Below are 27,987 nucleotides of genomic sequence, written 5' to 3' on the forward strand. Positions count from 1 at the left end.
GAGGCAGTCTAGACACACGAACAGCGCGATGAAGAGTGAATGCGTGTCCGGTATTAACTATAGAGGCAGTCTATAGACACGAACAGCGCGATGAAGAGTGAATGCGTGTCCGGTATTAGCTATAGAGGCAGTCCATCGCGCTGTTCGTGTCTATAAAGAGTGAATGTGTGTCCGGTATTAGCTATAGAGGCAGTCTAGACACACGAACAGTGCGATGAAGAGTGAATGCGTGTCCGGTATTAACTATAGAGGCAGTCTAGACACACGAACAGCGCGATGAAGAGTGAATGCGTGTCCGGTATTAACTATAGAGGCAGTCTAGACACACGAACAGCGCGATGAAGAGTGAATGCGTGTTCAGTATTAACTATAGAGGCAGTCTATAGACACGAACAGCGCGATGAAGAGTGAATGCGTGTCCAGTATTAACTATAGAGGCAGTCTAGACACACGAACAGCGAGATGAAGAGTGAATGCGTGTCCAGTATTAGCTATAGAGGCAGTCTAGACACACGAACAGCGCGATGAAGAGTGAATGCGTGAACATTGCTGTTATAACAGCCTCCACTCTTCTGGGAAGGCTTTCCACTAGATGTTGGAACATTGCTGTTATAACAGCCTCCACTCTTCTGAAAAGGCTTTCCACTAGATGTTGGAACATTGCTGTTATAACAGCCTCCACTCTTCTGGGAAGGCTTTCCACTAGATGTTGGAACATTGCTGCTATAACAGCCTCCACTCTTCTGGGAAGGCTTTCCACTAGATGTTGGAACATTGCTGCTATAACAGCCTCCACTCTTCTGGGAAGGCTTTCCACTAGATGTTGGAACATTGCTGCTATAACAGCCTCTACTCTTCTGGGAAGGCTTTCCACTAGATGTTGGAACATTGCTGCTATAACAGCCTCCACTCTTCTGGGAAGGCTTTCCACTAGATGTTGGAACATTGCTGCTATAACAGCCTCTACTCTTCTGGGAAGGCTTTCCACTAGATGTTGGCACATTGCTGCTATAACAGCCTCCACTCTTCTTGGAAGGCTTTCCACTAGATGTAGGAACATTTCTGTTACAACAGCCTCCACTCTTCTGGGAAGGCTTTCCACTAGATGTTGGAACATTGCGGCTATAACAGCCTCCACTCTTCTGGGAAGGCTTTCCACTAGATGTTGGAACATTGCTGTTATAACAGCCTCCACTCTTCTGGGAAGGCTTTCCACTAGATGTTGGAACATTGCTGCTATAACAGCCTCCACTCTTCTGGGAACGCTTTCCACTAGATGTTGGAACATTGCTGCTATAACAGCCTCCACCCTTCTGGGAAGGCTTTCCACTAGATGTTGGAACATTGCTGCTATAACAGCCTCTACTCTTCTGGGAAGGCTTTCCACTAGATGTTGGAACATTGCTGCTATAACAGCCTCCACTCTTCTGGGAAGGCTTTCCACTAGATGTTGGAACATTGCTGTTATAACAGCCTCCACTCTTCTTGGAAGGCTTTCCACTAGATGTTGGAACATTGCGGCTACAACAGCCTCCACTCTTCTGGGAAGGCTTTCCACTAGATGTTGGGACATTGCTGTTATAACAGCCTCCACTCTTCTGAAAAGGCTTTCCACTAGATGTTGGAACATTGCGGCTACAACAGCCTCCACTCTTCTGGGAAGGCTTTCCACTAGATGTTGGAACATTGCTGCTATAACAGCCTCCACTCTTCTGGGAAGGCTTTCCACTAGATGTTGGAACATTGCTGCTATAACAGCCTCCACTCTTCTGGGAAGGCTTTCCACTAGATGTTGGAACATTGCTGCTATAACAGCCTCTACTCTTCTTGGAAGGCTTTCCACTAGATGTTGGAACATTGCTGCTATAACAGCCTCCACTCTTCTGGGAAGGCTTTCCACTAGATGTTGGAACATTGCTGCTATAACAGCCTCCACTCTTCTGGAAAGGCTTTCCACTAGATGTTGGAACATTGCTGCTATAACAGCCTCTACTCTTCTGGGAAGGCTTTCCACTAGATGTTGGAACATTGCTGCTATAACAGCCTCCACTCTTCTGGGAAGGCTTTCCACTAGATGTTGGAACATTGCTGCTATAACAGCCTCTACTCTTCTGGGAAGGCTTTCCACTAGATGTTGGAACATTGCTGCTATAACAGCCTCCACTCTTCTGGGAAGGCTTTCCACTAGATGTTGGAACATTGCTGCTATAACAGCCTCCACTCTTCTGGGAAGGCTTTCCACTAGATGTTGGAACATTGCTGTTATAACAGCCTCCACTCTTCTGGGAAGGCTTTCCACTAGATGTTGGAACATTGCTGCTATAACAGCCTCCACTCTTCTGGGAACGCTTTCCACTAGATGTTGGAACATTGCTGCTATAACAGCCTCCACCCTTCTGGGAAGGCTTTCCACTAGATGTTGGAACATTGCTGCTATAACAGCCTCTACTCTTCTGGGAAGGCTTTCCACTAGATGTTGGAACATTGCTGCTATAACAGCCTCCACTCTTCTGGGAAGGCTTTCCACTAGATGTTGGAACATTGCTGTTATAACAGCCTCCACTCTTCTTGGAAGGCTTTCCACTAGATGTTGGAACATTGCTGTTATAACAGCCTCCACTCTTCTGAAAAGGCTTTCCACTAGATGTTGGAACATTGCTGCTATAACAGCCTCCACTCTTCTGGGAAGGCTTTCCACTAGATGTTGGAACATTGCTGCTATAACAGCCTCCACTCTTCTGGGAAGGCTTTCCACTAGATGTTGGAACATTGCTGCTATAACAGCCTCTACTCTTCTTGGAAGGCTTTCCACTAGATGTTGGAACATTGCTGCTATAACAGCCTCCACTCTTCTGGGAAGGCTTTCCACTAGATGTTGGAACATTGCTGCTATAACAGCCTCCACTCTTCTGGAAAGGCTTTCCACTAGATGTTGGAACATTGCTGCTATAACAGCCTCTACTCTTCTGGGAAGGCTTTCCACTAGATGTTGGAACATTGCTGCTATAACAGCCTCCACTCTTCTGGGAAGGCTTTCCACTAGATGTTGGAACATTGCTGCTATAACAGCCTCTACTCTTCTGGGAAGGCTTTCCACTAGATGTTGGAACATTGCTGCTATAACAGCCTCCACTCTTCTGGGAAGGCTTTCCACTAGATGTTGGAACATTGCTGCTATAACAGCCTCCACTCTTCTGGGAAGGCTTTCCACTAGATGTTGGAACATTGCTGCTATAACAGCCTCCACTCTTCTGGGAAGGCTTTCCACTAGATGTTGGAGCATCACTGCGGGGACTTGCTTCCATTCAGCCACAAGAGCCACAATTAGTGAGGTTGGGCACTGATGTTGGGTGATAAGGCCTGGCTCGCAGTCAACGTTCCAATTCATCCCAAAGGTTTTTGATGGGGTTGAGGTCAGGACTCTTTGCAGGCCAGTCATGTTCTTCCACACCGATCTTGACAAACTATTTGGACCTCGCTGTGTGCACATGAGCGTTGTCATGCTGAAACAGGAAAGGGTCTTCCCCAAACTGTTGCCACAACATTGGAAGCACAGAATCGTCTAGAATGTGTGCGACTTCTCGGCATTGGAAACCCATTTCACGAAGCTCCCAACGAACAGTTTTTGTGCTGACGTTGCTTCCGAGGCAGTTTGTAACTCGGTAGTGAGTGTTGCAACCGAGGACAGATTATTTTTACACTCTACGTACTTCAGCGCTCCCGTTCTGTGAGCTTGTGTGGCCTGCCAATTAGAGGCTGAGCCGTTGTTGCTCCTAGACGTTTCCACTTCCCAATAACACCACTTACAGTTTAACCTGGGCAGCTCTAGCAGGGCATAAATTTGATTAACTGACTTGTTGGAACGGTGGCATCCTATGACGGTGCCACGTTGAAAGTCTCCGAGCTCTTCAGTAAGTCCTGCCAATGTTTGTCTATGGAGATTGCATGGCGGTGTGTTTGATTGTTATAAACCTGTCAGCAACGGGTGTGGTGGAAATAGCTGAATCCACTAATTTGAATGGGTGTCCACATACTTTTGTGTGTATATACTAGTGTTGGGATGGTTCACCAAACCCACGGTTCGGTACGTATTTCGGTTTTGGGGTCACATTTCGGTACAGCAGGAAAATGTAAATGCCATTCACAGTGTTGCTTGCATTGTCTGTTGGGCCTCTCAAGTTTCCATGCTGTGTTTGTAACCTTGTGGGAGGTGGGAATTTACGTGTTGTGAAGTCTTTCATGTGATTTGAACTCGGATGAGAAAATGCAGATTGGCTAATTGCCAACAAGCTGCGCCAACCATAAACTAAAAGTACAGATGTCATGCTTGTAAATCAGTTTTAGAGTTTTTATCAAATGCATTTATAGATTGCCTTTTAGAATTAATATTTTGTTACATTTAATTGGTGAAAATGCTGTTATAGAGGCCATTTCCTTAGTAGTTGGCGTCAGAGGTCACCATGTGGGAGAAGTGGGTGCTCACGATGATAGACGAGTTTCCCACTAGTAAATTACCAGTTGGAGGGCCGTTCAAGTGGCTTTTTCCCAGTCGTATGTGGTAAATTCCCACTTGGTTGCGAACGCTGCATGACACCGCCTCCTTCGTTGCCTGGTGGGTCCGTGCTATCCGGGATCTTTGGGACGTCCCTACCACATTGAAGTTACAATGTAAAATGGTAAAGAGTTTTATTAAGGTTAGGTAACGGTAGGGGTTAAGGGTATAGGTTTTAGGGTATGGACGTCCCAAGGAGGCCGAATAGCACAGACCGTGCCAGATGCGCACTTGTGACTCTCATAAAGGAGGCGTGTCAACACATTTGAGGTGTTGGCAGCTGCATAGGATATTCTCGTTGAGCGCGGCGACATATGTTAACGTTTTATCCCACAACTCTCTGTACCGTCGCCGTTGTAATCTACTGGGAAGCCTAAATGTTCTCAAACCGGAGATTTAAATGATGATGGAGGATCCTCCTGGTTTATCGACCCCATCTCTCGTCGTCATACAGAACTAGTTTCCGGCTGCGCCTCACAAAAGGACAGTTTGAAATACCCCAGTTAGAAGTTGGTTTATAACGTGCGTACAGGCTCTAGTTGTTTTAACGGGAAATAATTTGGAATTTGTATTTTTTTTAGCACATATTTACTCAAGATGCATACAACGCAGTGTAGCCATAACGGTTTTATTTTGTAATTTTTCTTTTTTATGTATTCAGTCTGGTTCACAGTGCGGACCGAACCGTGGTTCCCGTACCGAACGAATACACGTTGCGGCAGGGTAGCCTAGTGGTTAGAGCGTTGGACTAGTAACCGGAAGGTTGCAATTTCAACCCCCCCGAGCTGACAAGGTACAAATCTGTCGTTCTGCCCCTGAACAGGCAGTTAACCCACTGTTCCAAACTAAGAATTTGTTCTTAACTGACTTGCCTAGTTAAATAAAGGTAAAATAAAATGTTTTACCATTACACCCTTAATATATCCTATCTATATTATACATATCTATAGATCTACCCTCGTATGAGAGACGACAGCACCAGATCCAAGTAATGCAGCAACTGTAACACACTATATACATATTCTAGCTACAGATGTCATTATTCAGGGGCGTTAGAGCGTTGGGCCAGTAACCGAAAGGTTGCTAGATCGAATCCCCGAGCTGACAAGGTAAAAATCTGTTCGTTCTGCCCCCTGAACACGGACGTTAACCCACTGTTCCTAGGCCGTCATTGTAAATAACAATTTGTTCTTTAACTGTCTTGCCTAGTTAAATAAATAAAATAACAATATTCAGATTCCACTCAAGCCACAAGTCCAAAAATAATGCAACAACTTCGACATAAATCACCCGGATCCCTTTAAACACCTGATGACAATACTCTTACCAAGAAGACTCCTCCACCTAACCTGCTCCCAAGAAATGCACGTCTATTTGGATTCTATTGCACTACCAGATTATACAAAACCATTTGTCTTTGCAGCACCAATCGTTTCAAATAGTTGTTTTCATTCTTTTCTCTATGTATTAGCTATAGATCCATTCCCCTCTCATCCCGTATTTCTGTTGGATTGAATAACATTCAAGTAGATATAGAAGGTTTGGTTTTTACTGCTTTGATTAACAATGTATTGCTTCCACGTAAAGCATTAACAGCTAATTTAAATGTTGTTGTTTTTTGTCCGATAAATTTCATTGAAATTTTGCACTTTTTTTGATGTCAACAAAAAAAATGTAATCGAGGACAGGTATTTAATTTTAAGTTTTAACATGTAAAGCATGAGTTTTTAAAATGTTAATTGTATCTATTCTCACCCCATTTAACTAAGTTAGTCTTGTAGGAAAAGAAAAGCACCATTGAAGTTGCTGACTTACTTTACAAACTCTGCTGGTTGCTAAGCATTGGTTGTCTGTTGTTGCCGGGGTCACAGTTAATGAAGATCTTTCTGCTTCCGGGTCATCTTGGCCCAAAGATAGGCTAATTTCCTTTCAGTCTGTGTCACTGGTGCTGCTTGACTGTGCCACCCCCTTCTACACTCCTAACACCCTGTCCTTGTCCCCTCTCCCTCCTGTGTTGAAACCATTTCACCTCTCCCCCATCTACCCATTCCTCCGTCTCTCTACTCCCCTCCACCCTCCCTCCCTTCACCCTTCCACCCTCCCTCCCTTCACCCTTCCACCCTCCCTCGCTCCCTTCCACCCTCCCTCCCTCGCTCCCTTCCACCCTCCCTCCCTTCCACCCTTCCACCCTCCCTCCCTTCACCTTTCCACCCTCCCTCCCTTCACCCTTCCACCCTCCCTCCCTTCACACTTCCACCCTCCCTCCCTTCACCCTTCCACCCTCCCTCCCTTCACCTATCCACCCTCCCTGCCTTCACCCCTCCAAGCTTCATCTCAGCTGTACTAACACAGAGCATCCTGTCTGTCTGACTACGACACTGGTATATGCTATAGTATGTTGTTAAACTGAGAGGATGGGTGAACATGTTCCCTGGGCCTCCCATTAGTACCAGAGCCTGTTTAATCATTATGTGTAGTATATTCCTTACACTTTTGATTTTCCTGTATAGGAAAGCTCTGTTTATACAAACCAAGAATGATTTCCTCCATTAGCCTAGCTACATTTTCTTAATAATCAACTAAATGTGTCAAGACTGCTAGATTATTTCACTGATACTGTTATAGCTTCACGTGATGCTGTTATAGCTTCACGTGATGCTAATCTGATACTGTTATAGCTTCACGTGATGCTAATCTGGTACTGTTATAGCTTCACGTGATGCTAATCTGATACTGTTATAGCTTCACGTGATGCTAATCTGATACTGTTATAGCTTCACGTGATGCTAATCTGGTACTGTTATAGCTTCACGTGATGCTAATCTGATACTGTTATAGCTTCACATGATGCTAATCTGATACTGTTATAGCTTCACATGATGCTAATCTGATACTGTTATCTTCACGTGATGCTAATCTGATACTGTTATAGCTTCACATGATGCTAATCTGATACTGTTATCTTCACTTGATGCTAATCTGATACTGTTATAGCTTCACATGATGCTAATCTGATACTGTTATAGCTTCACATGATGCTAATCTGATACTGTTATAGCTTCACATGATGCTAATCTGATACTGTTATAGCTTCACGTGATGCTAATCTGGTACTGTTATAGCTTCACATGATGCTAATCTGATACTGTTATAGCTTCACGTGATGCTAATCTGATACTGTTATCTTCACTTGATGCTAATCTGATACTGTTATAGCTTCACGTGATGCTAATCTGATACTGTTATAGCTTCACGTGATGCTAATCTGATACTGTTATGGCTTCACATGATGCTAATCTGACACTGTTATAGCTTCACGTGATGCTAATCTGACACTGTTATAGCTTCACGTGATGCTAATCTGATACTGTTATAGCTTCACGTGATGCTAATCTGATACTGTTATGGCTTCACATGATGCTAATCTGACACTGTTATAGCTTCACGTGATGCTAATCTGACACTGTTATAGCTTCACGTGATGCTAATCTGATACTGTTATCTTCACGTGATGCTAATCTGGGTGCCAGTCTGCTGTTATGACAGAAGGTCCAAGTAAAGGGTTACCCAGAGTGCATACTATTGAACTGACCTGTGAACTCCATCCCTCCCCCCTCTCTCTCTCTCTCTCTCTCTCCATCAGTTGCAATTCTTGCACCAAATGCAGCAGCAAATGGCTATGAGGGGGGCGGCGCCTCCGGGGGTGTCGCCACGGCTACATACCGCCAGCCAACCAAGAAGTAAGAGGAAGAGGAGCACACCGCAGCCCCACCCCTAATCATGACGATGACGACCCCCTACACACACACACACGCACACACTCATAAAATGACCCCCAGCCATCTGGTGAGCAATGCCATGGCACCTCCCCAAATCATGGAGAGAAAACCAACCCCTTCCCCTTCACGAAGACGTGAATGATCCAAACTGCACTCTCCTCCCTCACTGTGGAGACTCTGTTGCCTCCCAACTCCCTCACTGTGGACACTCTCTTGCCTCCCAACTCCCTCACTGTGGAGACTCTGTTGCCTCCCAACTCCCTCACTGTGGACACTCTCTTGCCTCCCAACTCCCTCACTGTGGAGACTCGGTTGCTTCCCAACTCCCTCACTGTGGAGACTCGGTTGCTTCCCAACTCCCTCACTGTGGAGACTCGGTTGCTTCCCAACTCCCTCACTGTGGAGACTCGGTTGCCTCCCAACTCCCTCACTGTGGAGACTCGGTTGCTTCCCAACTCCCTCACTGTGGAGACTACAGGCAAAAATTCTTGTTATTTTGTAGCGGAAAGAAGATGAAATGTATGATGTAATAATGGATAACACTCTCACCCAGCATCATAACACACATACTTAGACCGGTTGTGACATGTATTGCGTTATATGGCTGTTGTGACACCTACATAAGTGTCAACCTACCACACAAGGCAAAACATTCCATTGCACCGTAACCTATGTGTCAACAGTACATTTGTTATAACATTTTTTTTTTGAATGTACCATATTAAATATTAATTGTGTACACATTGATGTCAGACATGCACCTAGTCCAATGCTCTGTTGTTGATGACTGGGATGAATGCAGGACAAGACACCCTCTTTGTGACTGACACAAGGACATGTACAGGAAAGGACTGATTATGACGGGCATAAAGTGTCTTTTCTACAAGTTTTTATTTTAAATATGATGGAACAAAAACTTAAAAGGAACTTTGCCTGGTGAAAAAAACTGATTTGAGTTAGTGTTGGTTTTGACACTTTTGTAGGGTTTTTCGCCGACCATTAAATAACAATGTCACAACCGGGGTAAATACATGGGTCATAAGTGTGTTGACCATATTGAGAGGTTATGGGTGTAGAGTAAAGTGTAATCAATAATGCTTTTTGGTTGGTGTGAGCCCGAATCAGGTTGTCCCGACAACCATAGAACTGTTTTTTAGAAACAGAGAACTCACCGTTTTTAAAATAACCTATTTTTGAAATGTGTTAGGAAATGCGTTCTTTTGTTAGTGGGAGGGAGGTGTTTCCTCCCCGACGTCTGTCCTGTTATGCCCCCCCCCTGCGGTGACTCGAACAGAGCCTAACTCATGGACGGACAGCACAACTCAGAAGACTCCTCGTCAACGACCGTGCCTGATTCTCCATGGCTTTGGGTGCATCTGAAAATGGGTCACTATTCCCTCCATAGTGTACTACTGTTGATCAGGCTCTGGTTAAAACTAGTGCACTTATGTAGGAAAGTGTGCCATTTTACGGTCACAGAATAGCTCTCTCTGCGGGAAGATGATCATGACGCCGAACACAGAGAACTTGTTTTCCCAGCATGCAATTGCTGAGTGCGTTTTTCATAAGGCATTTTCTTGTACTAGTGTGGGGGGAGGGGGCTGGGCAGTCAAGAACAAGTGTATATTTGTGTGAGACATTTCTGGGACACTGAGGCAGAATGTTTTAAATGGTCTTTATCAGCAGTTTGTTGTGATAAAGAAAATATATATTGACAGGAAAATACAACTTTTAGAGAAAAATAAACGTGTGTGTTTATTTCGGTGTCTTGTCGCTCTGTGTGACTTTGTCGATGAGTTTGCGGACCTCCCTGTGTCTCGTCGTGGCTCGGCTGATACAATCCTGAAGCTTCTCACCTGATAATGACGTACCACCTGGAGAGGAAGAAGAGCAACAAAGGAGAGTGTTCAGACAACAGCTGACCCCTGAGAACTTCTAAAGAGATCAGAAGGTATTCACACCCCTTGACTTATTCCACATTGTTGTTTACAGCCTAGAATTCAAAATGGATGAAAGTTATTTCTTTCTTCACCCAGCTACACACAATGATGGTGTCAATACATGTTAGAATCACCTTTTCACAGTGATTACAGCTGAGAGTTTCTGGGTAAGTCTCTAAGAGTTTCGCACACCTGGATTGTACAATATTATTTTCATAACTCTGTCAAGTTGGTTGTTTGTCATTACTAGACAGCCATTTTCAAGTCTTGAAATAGATTTAAGCTGATTTTAATTCATAACTTAACTCGGCCACTCGGGAACATTCAGTGTCTTAGTTAGCAACTCCAGAGTATATTTGATATTGTGTTTTAAGGTTATTCGTCCTGCTGAAAGGTGAATTTCTCTCCCAGTGTCTGTTGGAAAGCAGACAACCAGGTTTTCCTTTAGGATTTTGCCCGCGCTTTATTGTTTTTTTATTTAAAAAATAGCTAACAAACCCCTTAGTCCTTATCGATGACAAGCAGACACATAACATGATGCAGCCACCACCATGCTTGAAAACATGAAGAGTGGTACTCAGTGATGTGTTGGATTTGCCCCAAACATAACGGTTAGTATTGCCACTTATTTTTTTGCAGTTTTACTTTAGTGCCTTGTTGCGGAATATTTTTTATTCTTCCTCAGTTTAACCTCAGGTAAAATCCCTCCAGCAACTGAGTTAGAAAGGACACCTGTATCTTTGTGTGGACTGGGAGCATTGATACACCATCCAAAGTGTAATTATAACTTTGTGTTCAAAGGGATATTCAAAGTCTGCTTTTTTATTTTTATCCATCTATCAATAGGTGACCTCCTTTGCGAGACATTGGAAAACGTCCCTGGTCTTTGTGGTTGAATCTGTGTTTGAAATTCACTTCGACATGTAACAGTATAACTTTAGACCGTCCCCTCGCCCCGACCCGGGCGCGAACCAGGGACCCTCTGCACACATCAACAACAGTCACCCACGAAGCATCGTTACCCATCGCTCCACAAAAGCCGCAGCCCTTGCAGAGCAAGGGGAACCACTACTTCAAGGTCTCAGCGAGTGACGTCACCGATTGAAACGCTATTTAGCGCGCACCACAGCTAACTAAGCTAGCCGTTTCACATGTAATTGTATATGTGGGGTACAGAGATGAGATAGTCAAATCAAACACTTATTGCGAACAGAGTATAACTTATTTAAAAAGTATTTAGTCAGCCACCAATTGTGCAAGTTCTCCCACTTAAAAAGATGAGGCCTGTAATTGTCATCATAGTTGAAGTGTACCTATCACAGACAATGAGAAAAAAAAAATATTAAATCACACAAGGATTTTTAATTAATTAATTTGCAAATTATGGTGGAAAATAAGTATAGCCACATCTTTTTAAGTGGGAGAACTTGCACAATTGGTGGCTGACTAAATACGTTTTTTGCCCAACTGTACATGTAGGTAGGGTTATTCAAGTGACTGTGCATATAGATGATAGAGTAGCAGGAGCATACAAGAAAAAAAAACACTGGGTCAATGAAAATAGTCTGGGTCACCATTTCATCAACTGTTCAGCAGTCTTATGGCTTGGGGGTAGAAGCTGTTAAGGAGCCTTTTGGTCCTAGTCTTGGCCCTCCGGTACGGCTTGCCGTGCAGCAGCAGAGAGAATACTCTGACTTGGGTGGCTGGAATCTGACCATTTTTAGGGCCTTCCTGGTATAGAGGACCTGCGCGTCAGGAAGCTTGGCCCCAGTGATGTACTGTACGCACTACCCTCTGTAGCGCCTTGATGCCGAGCAGTTGCCATACCAGGCTGTGATGCAACTAGTCGGGATGCTCTCGATGGTGCAGCTGTAGAACTGAGGATCTGGGGACCCGTGACAAATCTTTTCCTGAGTGAGAATAGGCGTTGTAGTGCCCTCTTCGCAACTGTCTTGGTGTGTTTGTTGGTGATGTGGACATCAAGGAACTTGAAGCTCTCAACCTGCGTCAATGTCCGGCCCGTCTTTTCCTGAAGTCAACGATCAGCTCCTTTGTCTTGCTCACTTTGAGGGAGAGGCTGTTGTCCTGGCACCACACTGCCAGGTCTTTGACCTCCCTATAGGCTGTCATCGTTGTCGGTGATCAGGCCTACCACCCTTGTGTCGTCGGCAAACTTCACGTTGCAGTGTACTTGGCCACACAATCGTGGGTGAACAGCGAGTACAGGAGGGGACCAAGCACACACCCCTGAGGGGCTCCAGTGTTGAGGATCAGCGTGGCAGACGTGTTGTTTCCTACCTTCACCACCTGGGGGCTGGCCCGTCAGGAAGTCCAGGATCCAGTTGCAGAGGGAGGTGTTTAGTCCCAGGGTCCTTAGCATATTGATGAGCTTTGAGGGCACTATGGTGTTGAACGGTGAGCTGTAGTCAATGAACAGCATTCTCATGTAGGCGTTTCTTGTATCCAGGTGGGAAAGGGCAGTGTTGAGTGCGATAGAGATTGTATCATCTGTGGATCTGTTGGGGCGGTATGCGTATTGGATTGGGTCGAGTGTTTCTGGGATGATGGTGTTGTGAGCCATTACCAGCCTTTCAAAGAATTTCATAGCTACAAATGTGAGTGCTACGGGGTCATTTGGTTAGAGCATTGGGCCAGTAACCGAAAAGTTGTTGGATCAAATCCCAGAGCTGACAAGGTACAAATCTGTCCTTCTGCCCCTGAACAAGGCCGTTAACCCACTGTTCCCCAGGCACTGAAGATGTGGATGTTGATTATTGCAGCCCCCCCACACCTCTCTGATTCTCTGAGAGGTTGGGTTCAATGCGGAATACACATTTCAGTTCAATACATTGTTGGACAACTGACTAGGTATCCCCCCTTCCCTTTTAGGCGGGATACCTTGGTGTTCTTGTGCACAGGGATTGAGGTATTAGACTCAATCAGGGAGAGGTTGAAAATGTCAGTGAAGACACTTGCCGATTGGTCACGCATGCTCTGAGTACACGTCCTGGTAATCGGTCTGAGGATGTTGACCTGTTTAAAAGTCTTACTCACATTGGCTACGGAGAGCGTGATCATATAGTCGTCTAGAACAGCTGGTGCTGTCACGCATGTTTCAGTGTTGTTTGCCTCGAAGCGAGCATAGAGGACACTGGGCAGCTCGGGGCTGGTTTTCCCTTTGAAATCCGTAATAGTTTGCAAGCCCTGCCACATCCAACGAGTGTCAGAGCCAGTGTAGTTGGTTTCAATCTTAGTTCTGTATTGATGCTTTACCCGTTGTTCCCGAGGGCTGGATTTTTAATGAGCATCTGGACTAGTTATCCCTCTCCTTGAAAGCAGCAGCTCTAGCCTTTAGCTCAGTGCGGATGTTGCCTGTAGTCCATGGCTTCTGGTTGGGATATGTACGTACGTACGGTCACTGTGGGGACGACGTCGTCGATGATTTGGGTCTGGGTAGTGGTGGATTTAATACTGAGCAGTGAGGACTAGGGAAAGAGCTAGAGATTGACAGGCGGGTTAATTTGGGCAGTGACTTTAGGAGTGGTTAGGGGACCAGACAGTGACTATAGGAGTGGGTTAGGGGACCAGACAGTGTCTATAGGAGTGGGTTAGGGGACCAGACAGTGTCTATAGGAGTGGGTTAGGGGACCAGACAGTGTCTATAGGAGTGGGTTAGCGGACCAGACAGTGACTGTAGGAGTGGGTTAGGGGACCAGACCGTGACTGTAGGAGTGGGTTAGGGGACCAGACAGTGTCTATAGGAGTGGGTTAGGGGACCAGACAGTGTCTATAGGAGTGGGTTAGGGGACCAGACAGTGTCTATAGGAGTGGGTTAGCGGACCAGACAGTGACTGTAGGAGTGGGTTAGCGGACCAGACAGTGACTGTAGGAGTGGGTTAGGGGACCAGACAGTGTCTGTAGGAGTGGGTTAGGGGACCAGACAGTGTCTGTAGGAGTGGGTTAGGGGACCAGACCGTGACTGTAGGAGTGGGTTAGGGGACCAGACAGTGTCTATAGGAGTGGGTTTAGGGGACCAGACAGTGTCTATAGGAGTGGGTTTAGGGGACCAGACAGTGTCTATAGGAGTGGGTTAGGGTACCAGACAGTGTCTATAGGAGTGGGTTAGGGGACCAGACAGTGTGGTAAGGTTAGCGGACCAGACAGTGTCTATAGGAGTGGGTTAGGGGACCAGACATTGACTATAGGAGTGGGTTAGGGGACCAGACAGTGTGGTAAGGTTAGCGGACCAGACAGTGTCTATAGGAGTGGGTTAGGGGACCAGACATTGACTATAGGAGTGGGTTAGGGGACCAGACATTGACTATAGGAGTGGGTTAGGGGACCAGACAGTGTCTATAGGAGTGGGTTAGGGACCAGACAGTGTCTATAGGAGTGGGTTAGGGGACCAGACAGTGACTATAGGAGTGGGTTAGGGGACCAGACAGTGACTATAGGAGTGGGTTAGCGGACCAGACAGTGACTATAGGAGTGGGTTAGGGGACCAGACAGTGTGGTAAGGTTAGCGGACCAGACAGTGTCTATAGGAGTGGGTTAGGGGACCAGACAGTGTGGTAAGGTTAGCGGACCAGACAGCGTCTATAGGAGTGGGTTAGGGGACCAGACAGTGACTATAGGAGTCGGTTAGCGGACCAGACAGTGACTATAGGAGTGGGTTAGCGGACCAGACAGTGACTATAGGAGTGGGTTAGGGGACCAGACAGTGACTATAGGAGTGGGTTAGGGGACCAGACAGTGACTATAGGAGTGGGTTAGCGGACCAGACAGTGACTATAGGAGTGGGTTAGCGGACCAGACAGTGACTATAGGAGTGGGTTAGCGGACCAGACAGTGACTATAGGAGTGGGTTAGCGGACCAGACAGTGACTATAGGAGTGGGTTAGCGGACCAGACAGTGACTATAGGAGTGGGTTAGCGGACCAGACAGTGACTATAGGAGTGGGTTAGGGGACCAGACAGTGACTATAGGAGTGGGTTAGGGGACCAGACAGTGTCTATAGGAGTGGGTTAGGGGACCAGACAGTGTCTATAGGAGTGGGTTAGGGGACCAGACAGTGTCTATAGGAGTGGGTTAGGGGACCAGACAGTGTCTATAGGAGTGGGTTAGGGGACCAGACAGTGTCTATAGGAGTGGGTTAGGGGACCAGACAGTGTCTATAGGAGTGGGTTAGGGGACCAGACAGTGTCTATAGGAGTGGGTTAGGGGACCAGACAGTGTCTATAGGTGTGGGTTAGGGGACCAGACAGTGTCTGTAGGAGTGGGTTAGGGGACCAGACAGTGACTGTAGGAGTGGGTTAGGGGACCAGACAGTGACTATAGGAGTGGGTTAGGGGACCAGACAGTGTCTATAGGAGTGGGTTAGGGGACCAGACAGTGACTGTAGGAGTGGGTTAGGGGACCAGACAGTGACTGTAGGAGTGGGTTAGGGGACCAGACAGTGACTGTAGGAGTGGGTTAGGGGACCAGACAGTGTCTGTAGGAGTGGGTTAGGGGACCAGACAGTGTCTATAGGAGTGGGTTAGGGGACCAGACAGTGACTATAGGAGTGGGTTAGGGGACCAGACAGTGTGGTAAGGTTAGGGGACCAGACAGTGTCTATAGGAGTGGGTTAGGGGACCAGACAGTGACTATAGGAGTGGGTTAGGGGACCAGACAGTGACTATAGGAGTGGGTTAGGGGACCAGACAGTGTCTATAGGAGTGGGTTAGGGGACCAGACATTGACTATAGGTGTGGGTTAGGGGACCAGACAGTGTCTGTAGGAGTGGGTTAGGGGACCAGACAGTGACTATAGGAGTGGGTTAGGGGACCAGACATTGACTATAGGAGTGGGTTAGGGGACCAGACAGTGTCTATAGGAGTGGGTTAGGGGACCAGACAGTGACTGTAGGAGTGGGTTAGGGGACCAGACAGTGACTGTAGGAGTGGGTTAGGGGACCAGACAGTGACTGTAGGAGTGGGTTAGGGACCAGACAGTGTCTGTAGGAGTGGGTTAGGGACCAGACAGTGTCTATAGGAGTGGGTTAGGGGACCAGACAGTGACTATAGGAGTGGGTTAGGGGACCAGACAGTGTGGTAAGGTTAGGGGACCAGACAGTGTCTATAGGAGTGGGTTAGGGGACCAGACAGTGACTATAGGAGTGGGTTAGGGGACCAGACAGTGACTATAGGAGTGGGTTAGGGGACCAGACAGTGACTATAGGAGTGGGTTAGGGGACCAGACAGTGTCTATAGGAGTGGGTTAGGGGACCAGACAGTGTCTATAGGAGTGGGTTAGGGGACCAGACATTGACTATAGGAGTGGGTTAGGGGACCAGACAGTGACTGTAGGAGTGGGTTAGGGGACCAGACATTGACTATAGGAGTGGGTTAGGGGACCAGACAGTGTGGTTCTCTAACCTGGCTTGTGGAGGGCACAGAGTCGCTCTTCCTCGTCCGTTACCACCGTGATTGTGGCTGTAGACAGGCTCTCTTCCTCAGCGGTGGGGTCGACAATCATTATAGAGCTACACAGGACAGACAACACTGTTAGAGCCATATAACACAGTGGTCACCAACCAGTCGATCGCAAGCACCTGGTCGATCTTCCAAGGCATTCCTAGGCGATCACCAAACATTTCTGCAGAAAAGACACAATGACTTGCACTTCTTTTTGTTTGTCTTTGTGTTGAGCTGTTGCCGGTAGCTGCACTTGATTCAGAAGCCCTGTTGGCGGTAGCTGCACTTGATTCAGAAGCCCTGTTGCCGGTAGCTGCACTTGATTCAGAAGCCCTGTTGGCGGTAGCTGCACTTGATTCAGAAGCCCTGTTGGCGGTAGCTGCACTTGATTCAGAAGCCCTGTTGGCGGTAGCTGCACTTGATTCAGAAGCCCTGTTGGCGGTAGCTGCACTTGATTCAGAAGCCCTGTTGGCGGTAGCTGCACTTGATTCAGAAGCCCTGTTGGCGGTAGCTGCACTTGATTCAGAAGCCCTGTTGGCGGTAGCTGCACTTGATTCAGAAGCCCTGTTGGCGGTAGCTGCACTTGATTCAGAAGCCCTGTTGGCGGTAGCTGCACTTGATTCAGAAGCCCTGTTGGCGGTAGCTGCACTTGATTCAGAAGCCCTGTTGGCGGTAGCTGCACTTGATTCAGAAGCCCTGTTGGCGGTAGCTGCACTTGATTCAGAAGCCCTGTTGGCGGTAGCTGCACTTGATTCAGAAGCCCTGTTGGCGGTAGCTGCACTTGATTCAGAAGCCCTGTTGGCGGTAGCTGCACTTGATTCAGAAGCCCTGTTGGCGGTAGCTGCACTTGATTCAGAAGCCCTGTTGGCGGTAGCTGCACTTGATTCAGAAGCCCTGTTGGCGGTAGCTGCACTTGATTCAGAAGCCCTGTTGGCGGTAGCTGCACTTTAATCAGAAGCCCCGTATCGAAAGCCCTGCGGTTTTGTTATTATCAGCAGCTAGTCGTGTCTATTTTTATATTGAGGAATATTTCACTTTCTCTGGTCATAGGAACAACATGAATTTGTGCCTGAGGTAGAGACGGTGTGACTTGAGTTTCTCCATCAGGTGGAAGACCATGACCCCTCTCTGGTCAGTCTCACCAGAGGAAAGGAAGGAGAGAGAAGGCTGGGACCGTGTCCCCTCTCTGGTCAGTCTCACCAGAGGAAAGGAAGGAGAGAAGGCTGGGACCGTGACCCCTCTCTGGTCAGTCTCACCAGAGGAAAGGAAGGAGAGAGAAGGCTGGGACCGTGACCCCTCTCTGGTCAGTCTCACCAGAAGAAAGGAAGGAGAGAGAAGGCTGGGACCGTGACCCCTCTCTGGTCAGTCTCACCAGAAGAAAGGAAGGAGAGAAGGCTGGGACCGTGACCCCTCTCTGGTCAGTCTCACCAGAGGAAAGGAAGGAGAGAAGGCTGGGACCGTGACCCCTCTCTGGTCAGTCTCACCAGAGGAAAGGAAGGAGAGAAGGCTGGGACTGTGACCCCTCTCTGGTCAGTCTCACCAGAGGAAAGGAAGGAGAGAAGGCTGGGACCGTGACCCCTCTCTGGTCAGTCTCACCAGAGGAAAGGAAGGAGAGAAGGCTGGGACCGTGACCCCTCTCTCTGGTCAGTCTCACCAGAGGAAAGGAAGGAGAGAGAAGGCTGGGACCGTGACCCCTCTCTGGTCAGTCTCACCAGAGGAAAGGAAGGAGAGAAGGCTGGGACCGTGACCCCTCTCTCTGGTCAGTCTCACCAGAGGAAAGGAAGGAGAGAAGGCTGGGACCGTGACCCCTCTCTCTGGTCAGTCTCACCAGAGGAAAGGAAGGAGAGAGAAGGCTGGGACCGTGACCCCTCTCTGGTCAGTCTCACCAGAGGAAAGGAAGGAGAGAAGGCAGGTACCGTGACCCCTCTCTCTGGTCAGTCTCACCAGAGGAAAGGAAGGAGAGAAGGCAGGTACCGTGACCCCTCTCTGGTCAGTCTCACCAGAGGAAAGGAAGGAGAGAAGGCTGGGACCGTGACCCCTCTCTGGTCAGTCTCACCAGTGGAAAGGAAGGAGAGAAGGCTGGGACCGTGACCCCTCTCTGGTCAGTCTCACCAGAGGAAAGGAAGGAGAGAAGGCAGGTACCGTGACCCCTCTCTCTGGTCAGTCTCACCAGAGGAAAGGAAGGAGAGAAGGCAGGTACCGTGACCCCTCTCTGGTCAGTCTCACCAGAGGAAAGGAAGGAGAGAAGGCAGGTACCGTGACCCCTCTCTCTGGTCAGTCTCACCAGAGGAAAGGAAGGAGAGAAGGCTGGAACCGTGACCCCTCTCTGGTCAGTCTCACCAGAGGAAAGGAAGGAGAGAAGGCAGGTACCGTGACCCCTCTCTCTGGTCAGTCTCACCAGAGGAAAGGAAGGAGAGAAGGCAGGTACCGTGACCCCTCTCTGGTCAGTCTCACCAGAGGAAAGGAAGGAGAGAAGGCAGGTACCGTGACCCCTCTCTGGTCAGTCTCACCAGAGGAAAGGAAGGAGAGAAGGCAGGTACCGTGAGAGACAGACCCTCTGCTGCTCTCCTCCTCCACTGAGACTAATGCCGCATTCAAAACACCTGGGAACTCTAAGACTTCTGACCTCAGAGCCTTCAAAACAACTAGGAACTCGGATATCTCCAAAATCCGACTTCGGTGTATGAGGACAGGCATATAGTCAATATGCTGAGATAATGCATCAGCCCATGCATATAGTCAATATGATGTGATAATGCATCAGCCCATGCATATAGTCAATATGATGTGATAATGCATCAGCCCATGCATATAGTCAATATGATGTGATAATGTATCAGGCCAGGCATATAGTCAATATGATGTGATAATGTATCAGGCCAGGCATATAGTCAATATGATGTGATAATGTATCAGGCCAGGCATAGTCAATATGATAATGTATCAGGCCATGTATATAGTCAATATGATAATGTATCAGGCCATGCATATAGTCAATATGATAATGTATCAGCCCATGCATATAGTCAATATGATGTGATAATGTATCAGGCCATGCATATAGTCAATATGATGTGATAATGTATCAGGCCAGGCATATAGTCAACATGCTGAGATAATGTATCAGCCCATGCATATAGTCAATATGCTGAGATAATGTATCAGCCCATGCATATAGTCAATATGATGTGATAATGCATCAGACCAGGCATATAGTCAATATGATGTGATAATGTATCAGGCCATGCATATAGTCAACATGCTGAGATAATGTATCAGGCCAGGCATATAGTCAACATGCTGAGATAATGTATCAGGCCATGCATATAGCCAATATGTGATAATGTATCAGACCTACTGCACAAACTTTTATTAGGTTAACGTCCTTTTTTAAGTCATAATAAAATACAATTAGAGCGGCAGATCTCGGCTGTGAAAGTGATCTTCACTCAGTAAATGTTGGTGACCACTAATATAATACATATCTATGATAACTCACGTCACAATAAGTCCATAGTAAAGAGTTACAATTCACATAGGTTAAAATTAAGCTTAAAATCTCCTCTCTGGGTGTGAACTAAAAACAGGAAATGGCCCTGAGTGACTGAAAGACACTTACTCATCAAACACAATGAAAGAGGCCCCTACAGGGTGTTTGTGGATGTCCAGACCTCTCCTGTTCTCCAGGGTCAACTCGGGAACCTCTGTCTCTTTGTTGACTGTCACCTCTGGGAGACGTGCTGTGTGAAAACCGGCGACAAGGGCATTATATATTATAGCAAAACGTCAGGCGGTTTCAAAAATAAGATGTTTTTTCAAAATCAGGAATTGCCATTTTTCCCCTAAGGTCATACTAATACAATTATATACAACCATTTATTTTTATTTTACCTTTATTTTACTAGGCAAGTCAGTTAAAAACAAATTCTTATTTTCAATGACGGCCTAGGAACAGTGGGTTAACTGCCTGTTCAGGGGCAGAACGACAGATTTGTACCTTGTCAGCTCGGGGATTCGAACTTGCAACCTTTTGGTTACTAGTCCAACGCTCTAACCACTAGGCTACCCTGCCACCCCATGTACACTACATCAGCACGGTGAAAACGTCAGCAGGGGTGTATTCATTAGTCACAAAATGTCTGTTGCAAACTCTAAAAGAAATGCTTGTTCCCCCCCCATTGCAAAACATTTTCTGCTTATTAAAAAATGTTTTGCAACGCAATCGGACTAATGAATAGAGCCCAGGTCTCACCGTTCTTAAGAGCAGCCAGCAGGGCGATGAGGCATGCGTCCAACAAGTTGCCATCATAGTCCAGACACACAATGTCACAGTACAGGACCCAACACAGCTAGAGAACAGCAGAGCCAAGTATCAGAATCACAGCTGAAGACTAGACATCAGTAATCTGAGGTGGTTGAGGTCAAAGTTCAATTCCAATCAATCTGAGGTGGTTGAGGTCAAAGTTCAATTCCAATCAATCTGAGGTGGTTGAGGTCATGTTCAATTCCAATCAATCTGAGGTGGTTGAGGTCAAGTCCAATCAATCTGAGTACAGTGAAATTCAAATTCTCTACAATGCTTTTCAACGAGGAACACTTTGGAATGTGGTTTACTTCCTGAATGGATCCCCAACCCCGGTAGACGACATGTAATTAAGCCGTGATGGTAAAACACAGTGTGTAAACAGTCCTCTCAGTGTGTCACATGGTGAAGTTAAACGCAAATACCTTTCCTTTCACAATGCACAAGTCCTCTTTCTGGACGACGGCAGAGCTGCAAGGCAAAACAATGTTTACAAACATCCACGGAGATAGAAGACATTTGAAATGGCCGTAACCATTTGAGGCTCGTCAAAAAGGTCATGCATCATCATGATCACAGTATTATTCCAACCGCATAGTATGGAGATGTACACCGAGTGTACAAAACATTAGGAACACCTGCTCTTTCCATGACATAGACTGACCAGGTGAAAGCTGTGATCCCTTATTGGTGTCACTTGTTAAATCCACTTCAGTCAGTGTAGATGAAGGGGAGGAAACAGGTTAAAGAAGGATTTTTAAGCCAGTTGAGACAGGGATTGTGTGTGTGAGCCATTCAGAGGGTGAATGGGAGACAAAATATTTAAGTGTCTTTGAATGGAGTATGGTAGTAGGTGCCATGCGCACTGGTTTGTGTCAAGAACTGCAACGCTGCTGGGTTTTTCCACACTCAACAGTTTCCTGTGTGTATCAAGAATGGTCCACCACCCAAAGGACATCCAGCCAACTTGACAACTGTGAGAAGCATTGGAGTCAATATGGGCCAGCATCCCTGTGGAACGCTTTTAACACCTTGTAGAGTCAACGTGGGCCAGCATCCCAGTGGAACGCTTTCAACACCTTGTAGAGTCAACATGGGGCCAGCACCCCTGTGGAATGATTTCAACACCTTGTAGAGTCAACGTGGGCCAGCATCCCTGTGGAACGCTTTCAACACCTTGTAGAGTCAAAATGGGCCAGCATCCCTGTGGAACGCTTTCAACACCTTGTAGAGTCAACATGGGCCAGCATCCCTGTGGAACGCTTTCAACACCTTGTAGAGTCAACATGGGCCAGCATCCCTGTGGAACGCTTTCAACACCTTGTAGAGTCAACGTGGGCCAGCATCCCTGTGGAACGCTTTCAACACCTTGTAGAGTCAACATGGGCCAGCATCCCTGTGGAACGCTTTCAACACCTTGTAGAGTCAACATGGGCCAGCATCCCTGTGGAACGCTTTCAACACCTTGTAGAGTCAACGTGGGCCAGCATCCCTGTGGAACGCTTTCAACACCTTGTAGAGTCAACATGGGCCAGCATCCCTGTGGAACGCTTTCAACACCTTGTAGAGTCAACATGGGCCAGCATCCCTGTGGAACGCTTTCAACACCTTGTAGAGTCAACATGGGCCAGCATCCCTGTGGAACGCTTTCAACACCTTGTAGAGTCAACATGGGCCAGCATCCCTGTGGAACGCTTTCAACACCTTGTAGAGTCAACGTGGGCCAGCATCCCTGTGGAACGCTTTCAACACCTTGTAGAGTCAACATGGGCCAGCAACCCTGTGGAACGCTTTCAACACCTTGTAGAGTCAACGTGGGCCAGCATCCCTGTGGAACGCTTTCAACACCTTGTAGAGTCAACGTGGGCCAGCATCCCTGTGGAACGCTTTCAACACCTTGTAGAGTCAACATGGGCCAGCATCCCTGTGGAACGCTTTCAACACCTTGTAGAGTCAACATGGGCCAGCATCCCTGTGGAACGCTTTCAACACCTTGTAGAGTCAACATGGGGCCAGCATCCCTGTGGAACGCTTTCAACACCTTGTAGAGTCAACATGGGCCAGCACCCCTGTGGAACGCTTTCAACACCTTGTAGAGTCAACATGGGCCAGTATCCCTGTGGAACGCTTTCAACACCTTGTAGAGTCAATATGGGCCAGCAACCCTGTGGAACGCTTTCAACACCTTGTAGAGTCAATATGGGCCAGCATCCCTGTGGAACACTTTCAACACCTTGTAGAGTCAACATGGGCCAGCATCCCTGTGGAACACTTTCAACACCTTGTAGAGTCAACATGGGCCAGCATCCCTGTGGAACACTTTCAACACCTTGTAGAGTCAACATGGGCCAGCATCCCTGTGGAACGCTTTCAACACCTTGTAGAGTCAACATGGGCCAGCATCCCTGTGGAACGCTTTCAACACCTTGTAGAGTCAACATGGGCCAGCATCCCTGTGGAACGCTTTCAACACCTTGTAGAGTCAACATGGGCCAGCATCCCTGTGGAACGCTTTCAACACCTTGTAGAGTCAACATGGGCCAGCATCCCTGTGGAACGCTTTCAACACCTTGTAGAGTCAACGTGGGCCAGCACCCCTGTGGAACGCTTTCAACACCTTGTAGAGTCAACATGGGCCAGCATCCCTGTGGAACGCTTTCAACACCTTGTAGAGTCAACGTGGGCCAGCACCCCTGTGGAACGCTTTCAACACCTTGTAGAGTCAACATGGGCCAGCATCCCTGTGGAACGCTTTCAACACCTTGTAGAGTTTCATGCCCCGACGAATAGAGGCTGTTCTGATGGTTAAAAGGGGAGAGTGCAACTCAATAGTAGGAAGGTGTTCTTAATGTTTTGTACACTCAGTGTATATAATAAAACAGGAAAATTGTGTGTGTTTTTTTAAACTGCCCTGGACCTTTAAACACAGAGTTACCTCTCTATGACATCAGCGATGAACTGGCTGGCGGCCTGAGCCTGTTCTCCCGGCGGTCCAGGACGGAACCGAGACGAACACAGAGGAGGCAGGTCTACATTGGGGACTGAGAGAGAGAGAGGTCAAATACACAAACACACAGAGACGTACACACCCAGTATATATACAAACACACAGAGACGTACACATACAGTATATATACAAACACACACACAGTATATATACACACAAACACACAGACATACAGTATATATACACACACACACACAGACATACAGACTTACAGCATATACACATGCTACTCAGCAAGGGAATGTAAAGTTGTTGACACATTAATTACTTGTGTTTGGTTTTTTTGCTCTCTATCTTTGTAGAACTTGTATACAGAAATCCCAGAAGGTAACTCTTCCACGTACCAATGTAGCCTTTACTAGGAGCATCTACTGCCGGGCTCGTCAGTTCCTGTGGATCACAGACAACGGGGAATGAGTTGGGCTGTTCGGGTCACTAAGGTTCTGCTTTAGTTCTTTACTTGAGGAGAGGTTACTATTCACCCCTTTGATGCCACACATGACCGTGGTGTTTCCAATCTTCACCAGGGCTGAGCCGTCTGCTGTGGATATAGAACCTGGAGAGAGAGAGATGGAAGAGGATGAGAGACACATGGGGGAGATGGAAGAGGATGAGGGAGATGGAAGAGGATGAGAGACACATGGGGGAGATGGAGGAGGATGAGGGAGAGAGACACATGGGGGAGATGGAAGAGGATGAGGGAGAGAGACACATGGGGGAGATGGAAGAGGATGGGGGAGAGATTCACATGGGGGAGATGGAAGAGGATGGGGGAGATGGAAGAGGATGAGGGAGAGACATGGGGGAGATGGAAGAGGATGGGGAGAGAGAGACATGGGAAGATGGAAGAGGATGAGAGAGAGAGACAGGTGGGAGATTGAAGAGGATGGGGGAGATGGAAGAGGATGAGGAAGAGAGACACATGGGGGAGATGGAAGAGGATGGGGGAGAGAGAGAGACATGGGCAGATGGAAGAGGATATGAAAGATACACATGAGGGAGAGAGAGACGTGGGGGGAGAGAGACGTAGGGGAGAGAGGGAGATGGAAGAGGATGGGGGAGAGAGACATGGGAAGATGGAAGAGGATATGAAAGATACACATGAGGGAGAGAGAGACGTGGGGGGGGAGAGAGAGACGTAGGAGAGAGAGAGACGGGGGGGAGAGAGAGAGAGACGAGGGGGAGAGAGAGAGAGAGACGTAGGAGGGAGAGAGAGAGAGACGTAGGGGGAGAGAGAGAGCGTAGGGGGGAGAGAGAGAGACGTAGGGGGAGAGAGAGAGAGACGAGAGGGGGGAGAGAGAGAGACGTAGGGAGGGGGGAGAGAGAGAGAGACGTAGGGGAGAGAGAGAGAGAGACGTGGGGAGAGAGAGAGAGACGTAGGGGAGAGAGAGAGAGAGACGTAGGGGAGAGAGAGAGAGAGACGAGGCGTGGGGGAGAGAGAGAGAGGGACGAGGGGAGAGAGAGAGAGACGTAGGGGGAGAGAGAGAGAGACGGGGGGAGAGAGAGAGAGAGACGTGGGAGAGAGAGAGAGACGTAGGGGAGAGAGAGAGAGAGACGTAGGGGAGAGGGAGAGACGTAGGGGAGAGAGAGGGAGAGAGAGACGTAGGGGAGAGAGAGAGAGACGTAGGGGAGAGAGAGAGAGAGACGTAGGGGGAGAGAGAGAGAGAGAGAGAGAGAGACGTAGGGGAGAGAGAGAGAGAGGGAGAGAGAGAGAGAGAGAGAGAGACGTAGGGGAGAGAGAGAGGGAGAGAGAGAGAGACAGACGTAGGGGAGAGAGAGAGGGAGAGAGAGAGAGACGTAGGGGAGAGAGAGAGGGAGAGAGAGAGAGACGTAGGGGAGAGAGAGAGGGAGAGGGAGAGAGAGACGTAGGGGAGAGAGAGGGAGAGAGAGACGTAGGGGAGAGAGAGAGAGAAAGACGTAGGGGAGAGAGAGAGAGAGAGACGTAGGGGAGAGAGAGAGAGGTAGGGGGGGGAGAGAGAGAGAGAGACACGTGGGGAGGAGAGAGAGAGAGAGAGACGTGGGGGGGGGAGAGAGAGAGAGACGTAGTAGTTGTTCTCACCTATATTCAATGTAGTGGTTCTGAATTCACCCAGCTCCCTTCCATCAGGACGGCAGTTCTCTTTCTGCAGAGAACCATTCACCATTACCATCATGGTTTGTTCAGGGAATCATATTCTAGCAGTTCACCATTACCATCATGGTTTGTTCAGGGAATCATATTCTAGCAGTTCACCATTACCATCATGGTTTGTTCAGGGAATCATATTCTAGCAGTTCACCATTACCATCATGGTTTGTTCAGGGAATCATATTCTAGCAGTTCACCATTACCATCATGGTTTGTTCAGGGAATCATATTCTAGCAGTTCACCATTACCATCATGGTTTGTTCAGGGAATCATATTCTAGCAGTTCACCATTACCATCATGGTTTGTTCAGGGAATCATATTCTAACCATTCACCATTACCATCATGGTTTGTTCAGGGAATCATATTCTAGCAGTTCACCATTACCATCATGGTTTGTTCAGGGAATCATATTCTAGCAGTTCACCATTACCATCATGGTTTGTTCAGGGAATCATATTCTAACCATTCACCATTACCATCATGGTTTGTTCAGGGAATCATATTCTAGCAGTTCACCATTACCATCATGGTTTGTTCAGGGAATCATATTCTAGCAGTTCACCATTACCATCATGGTTTGTTCAGGGAATCATATTCTAACAGTTCACCATTACCATCATGGTTTGTTCAGGGAATCATATTCTAACAGTTCACCATTACCATCATGGTTTGTTCAGGGAATCATATTCTAACCGTTCACCATTACCATCATGGTTTGTTCAGGGAATCATATTCTAGCAGTTCACCATTACCATCATGGTTTGTTCAGGGAATCATATTCTAACCATTCACCATTACCATCATGGTTTGTTCAGGGAATCATATTCTAGCAGTTCACCATTACCATCATGGTTTGTTCAGGGAATCATATTCTAGCAGTTCACCATTACCATCATGGTTTGTTCAGGGAATCATATTCTAGCAGTTCACCATTACCATCATGGTTTGTTCAGGGAATCATATTCTAACCGTTCACCATTACCATCATGGTTTGTTCAGGGAATCATATTCTAGCAGTCAGTGTCAAGTCCACATAACTAGCCTAACATTTACAAAGGTTAAAAGTCATGTGTAAGACAGAGGAGGCTGCTGAGGGGAGGACGGCTCATAATAATGGCTGGAACGAGCAAATGGAATGGCATCAAACCGTGTGTTTGATACCATTCCACTCCAGCCATTACCACGAGCCCGTCCTCCACAATTAAGGCACCACCAACCTCCTGTGATGTAAGACGGCACTACTAACCAGAAAACTCCGGTGATATTCCAAGGGCTCAGCAGTTCTGGGGACACAAATTCAACTAGTTAGAATAACTGACTAGCTAATTAACGTTTGACGGCAAACAACTTTGCTAACTAACGTTCGTTGTGTCAGTAGCCTGTATGGTCTGTGGAGCCAGAGAGCATCTGATCTGTGTTGGATACCATTACTGAATAGCCCAACTAGCCATTACACGATGAGCCTGCGTGTCGAACAAGCCACTGATCCGTGGGGAGTCTATTACACGGAGACGTGTAAGAATATCAGACAGTTCATGTAGATTATTTGATGAATGTAAAATGTACACTTACTTGAATCCAGCCGCCATGGTGTTTTTATTTCCCACGTGGGTTCGTCTAATGTTCCGACGTCAGAACGGAAGCCCACAAATCCGTTTCGGTTCCTTGAAACTCAATTTAAGAAATGTTTTCATTGTATCGCAAAGTTATCGCGAAACTTGCACATTTAAGCCTTGAATTCATCTTGTATTTTTTTAAATAATAAATTAATTAATTAATCTTGTAAAATAAAAGGTTAGAAGGCAAAGAATAAGCGTTG

The 27,987-nt window shown here is 47.2% G+C and overlaps 2 protein-coding genes across 5 annotated transcripts in view; one reads left to right on the top strand and one right to left on the bottom strand.

The window, feature by feature from the left end:
* supt20 (SPT20 homolog, SAGA complex component) overlaps positions 1 to 10,089 on the top strand; it is a 48,457-nt gene extending 38,368 nt beyond the window's left edge. For all 4 annotated transcript variants that reach the window (XM_064971369.1, XM_064971371.1, XM_064971372.1 and 1 more), the window contains one exon: positions 8,196 to 10,089. In XM_064971369.1, the coding sequence (XP_064827441.1) occupies positions 8,196 to 8,296 (101 nt within the window). In that variant the 3' untranslated portion in view covers positions 8,297 to 10,089. The remainder of the gene's footprint in view (positions 1 to 8,195) is intronic.
* Positions 9,993 to 27,977, bottom strand: exosc8 (exosome component 8). The gene is made up of 11 exons (XM_064971375.1): positions 27,741 to 27,977; positions 27,415 to 27,451; positions 26,097 to 26,160; positions 24,520 to 24,593; positions 24,382 to 24,427; positions 23,966 to 24,071; positions 21,456 to 21,501; positions 20,980 to 21,076; positions 20,347 to 20,467; positions 16,689 to 16,795; positions 9,993 to 10,205 (listed from the first exon to the last, which is right to left on the bottom strand). Exons 1-11 carry the CDS (start codon positions 27,755 to 27,757, stop codon positions 10,087 to 10,089), a joined length of 834 nt encoding a protein of 277 aa, XP_064827447.1. The 5' UTR covers positions 27,758 to 27,977; the 3' UTR covers positions 9,993 to 10,086.
* Positions 27,978 to 27,987: the final 10 nt, after the last annotated feature.

Source organism: Oncorhynchus masou, chromosome 8 (assembly GCF_036934945.1).
Source record: "Oncorhynchus masou masou isolate Uvic2021 chromosome 8, UVic_Omas_1.1, whole genome shotgun sequence".
Classification (NCBI taxonomy): Eukaryota; Metazoa; Chordata; class Actinopteri; order Salmoniformes; family Salmonidae; genus Oncorhynchus; species Oncorhynchus masou.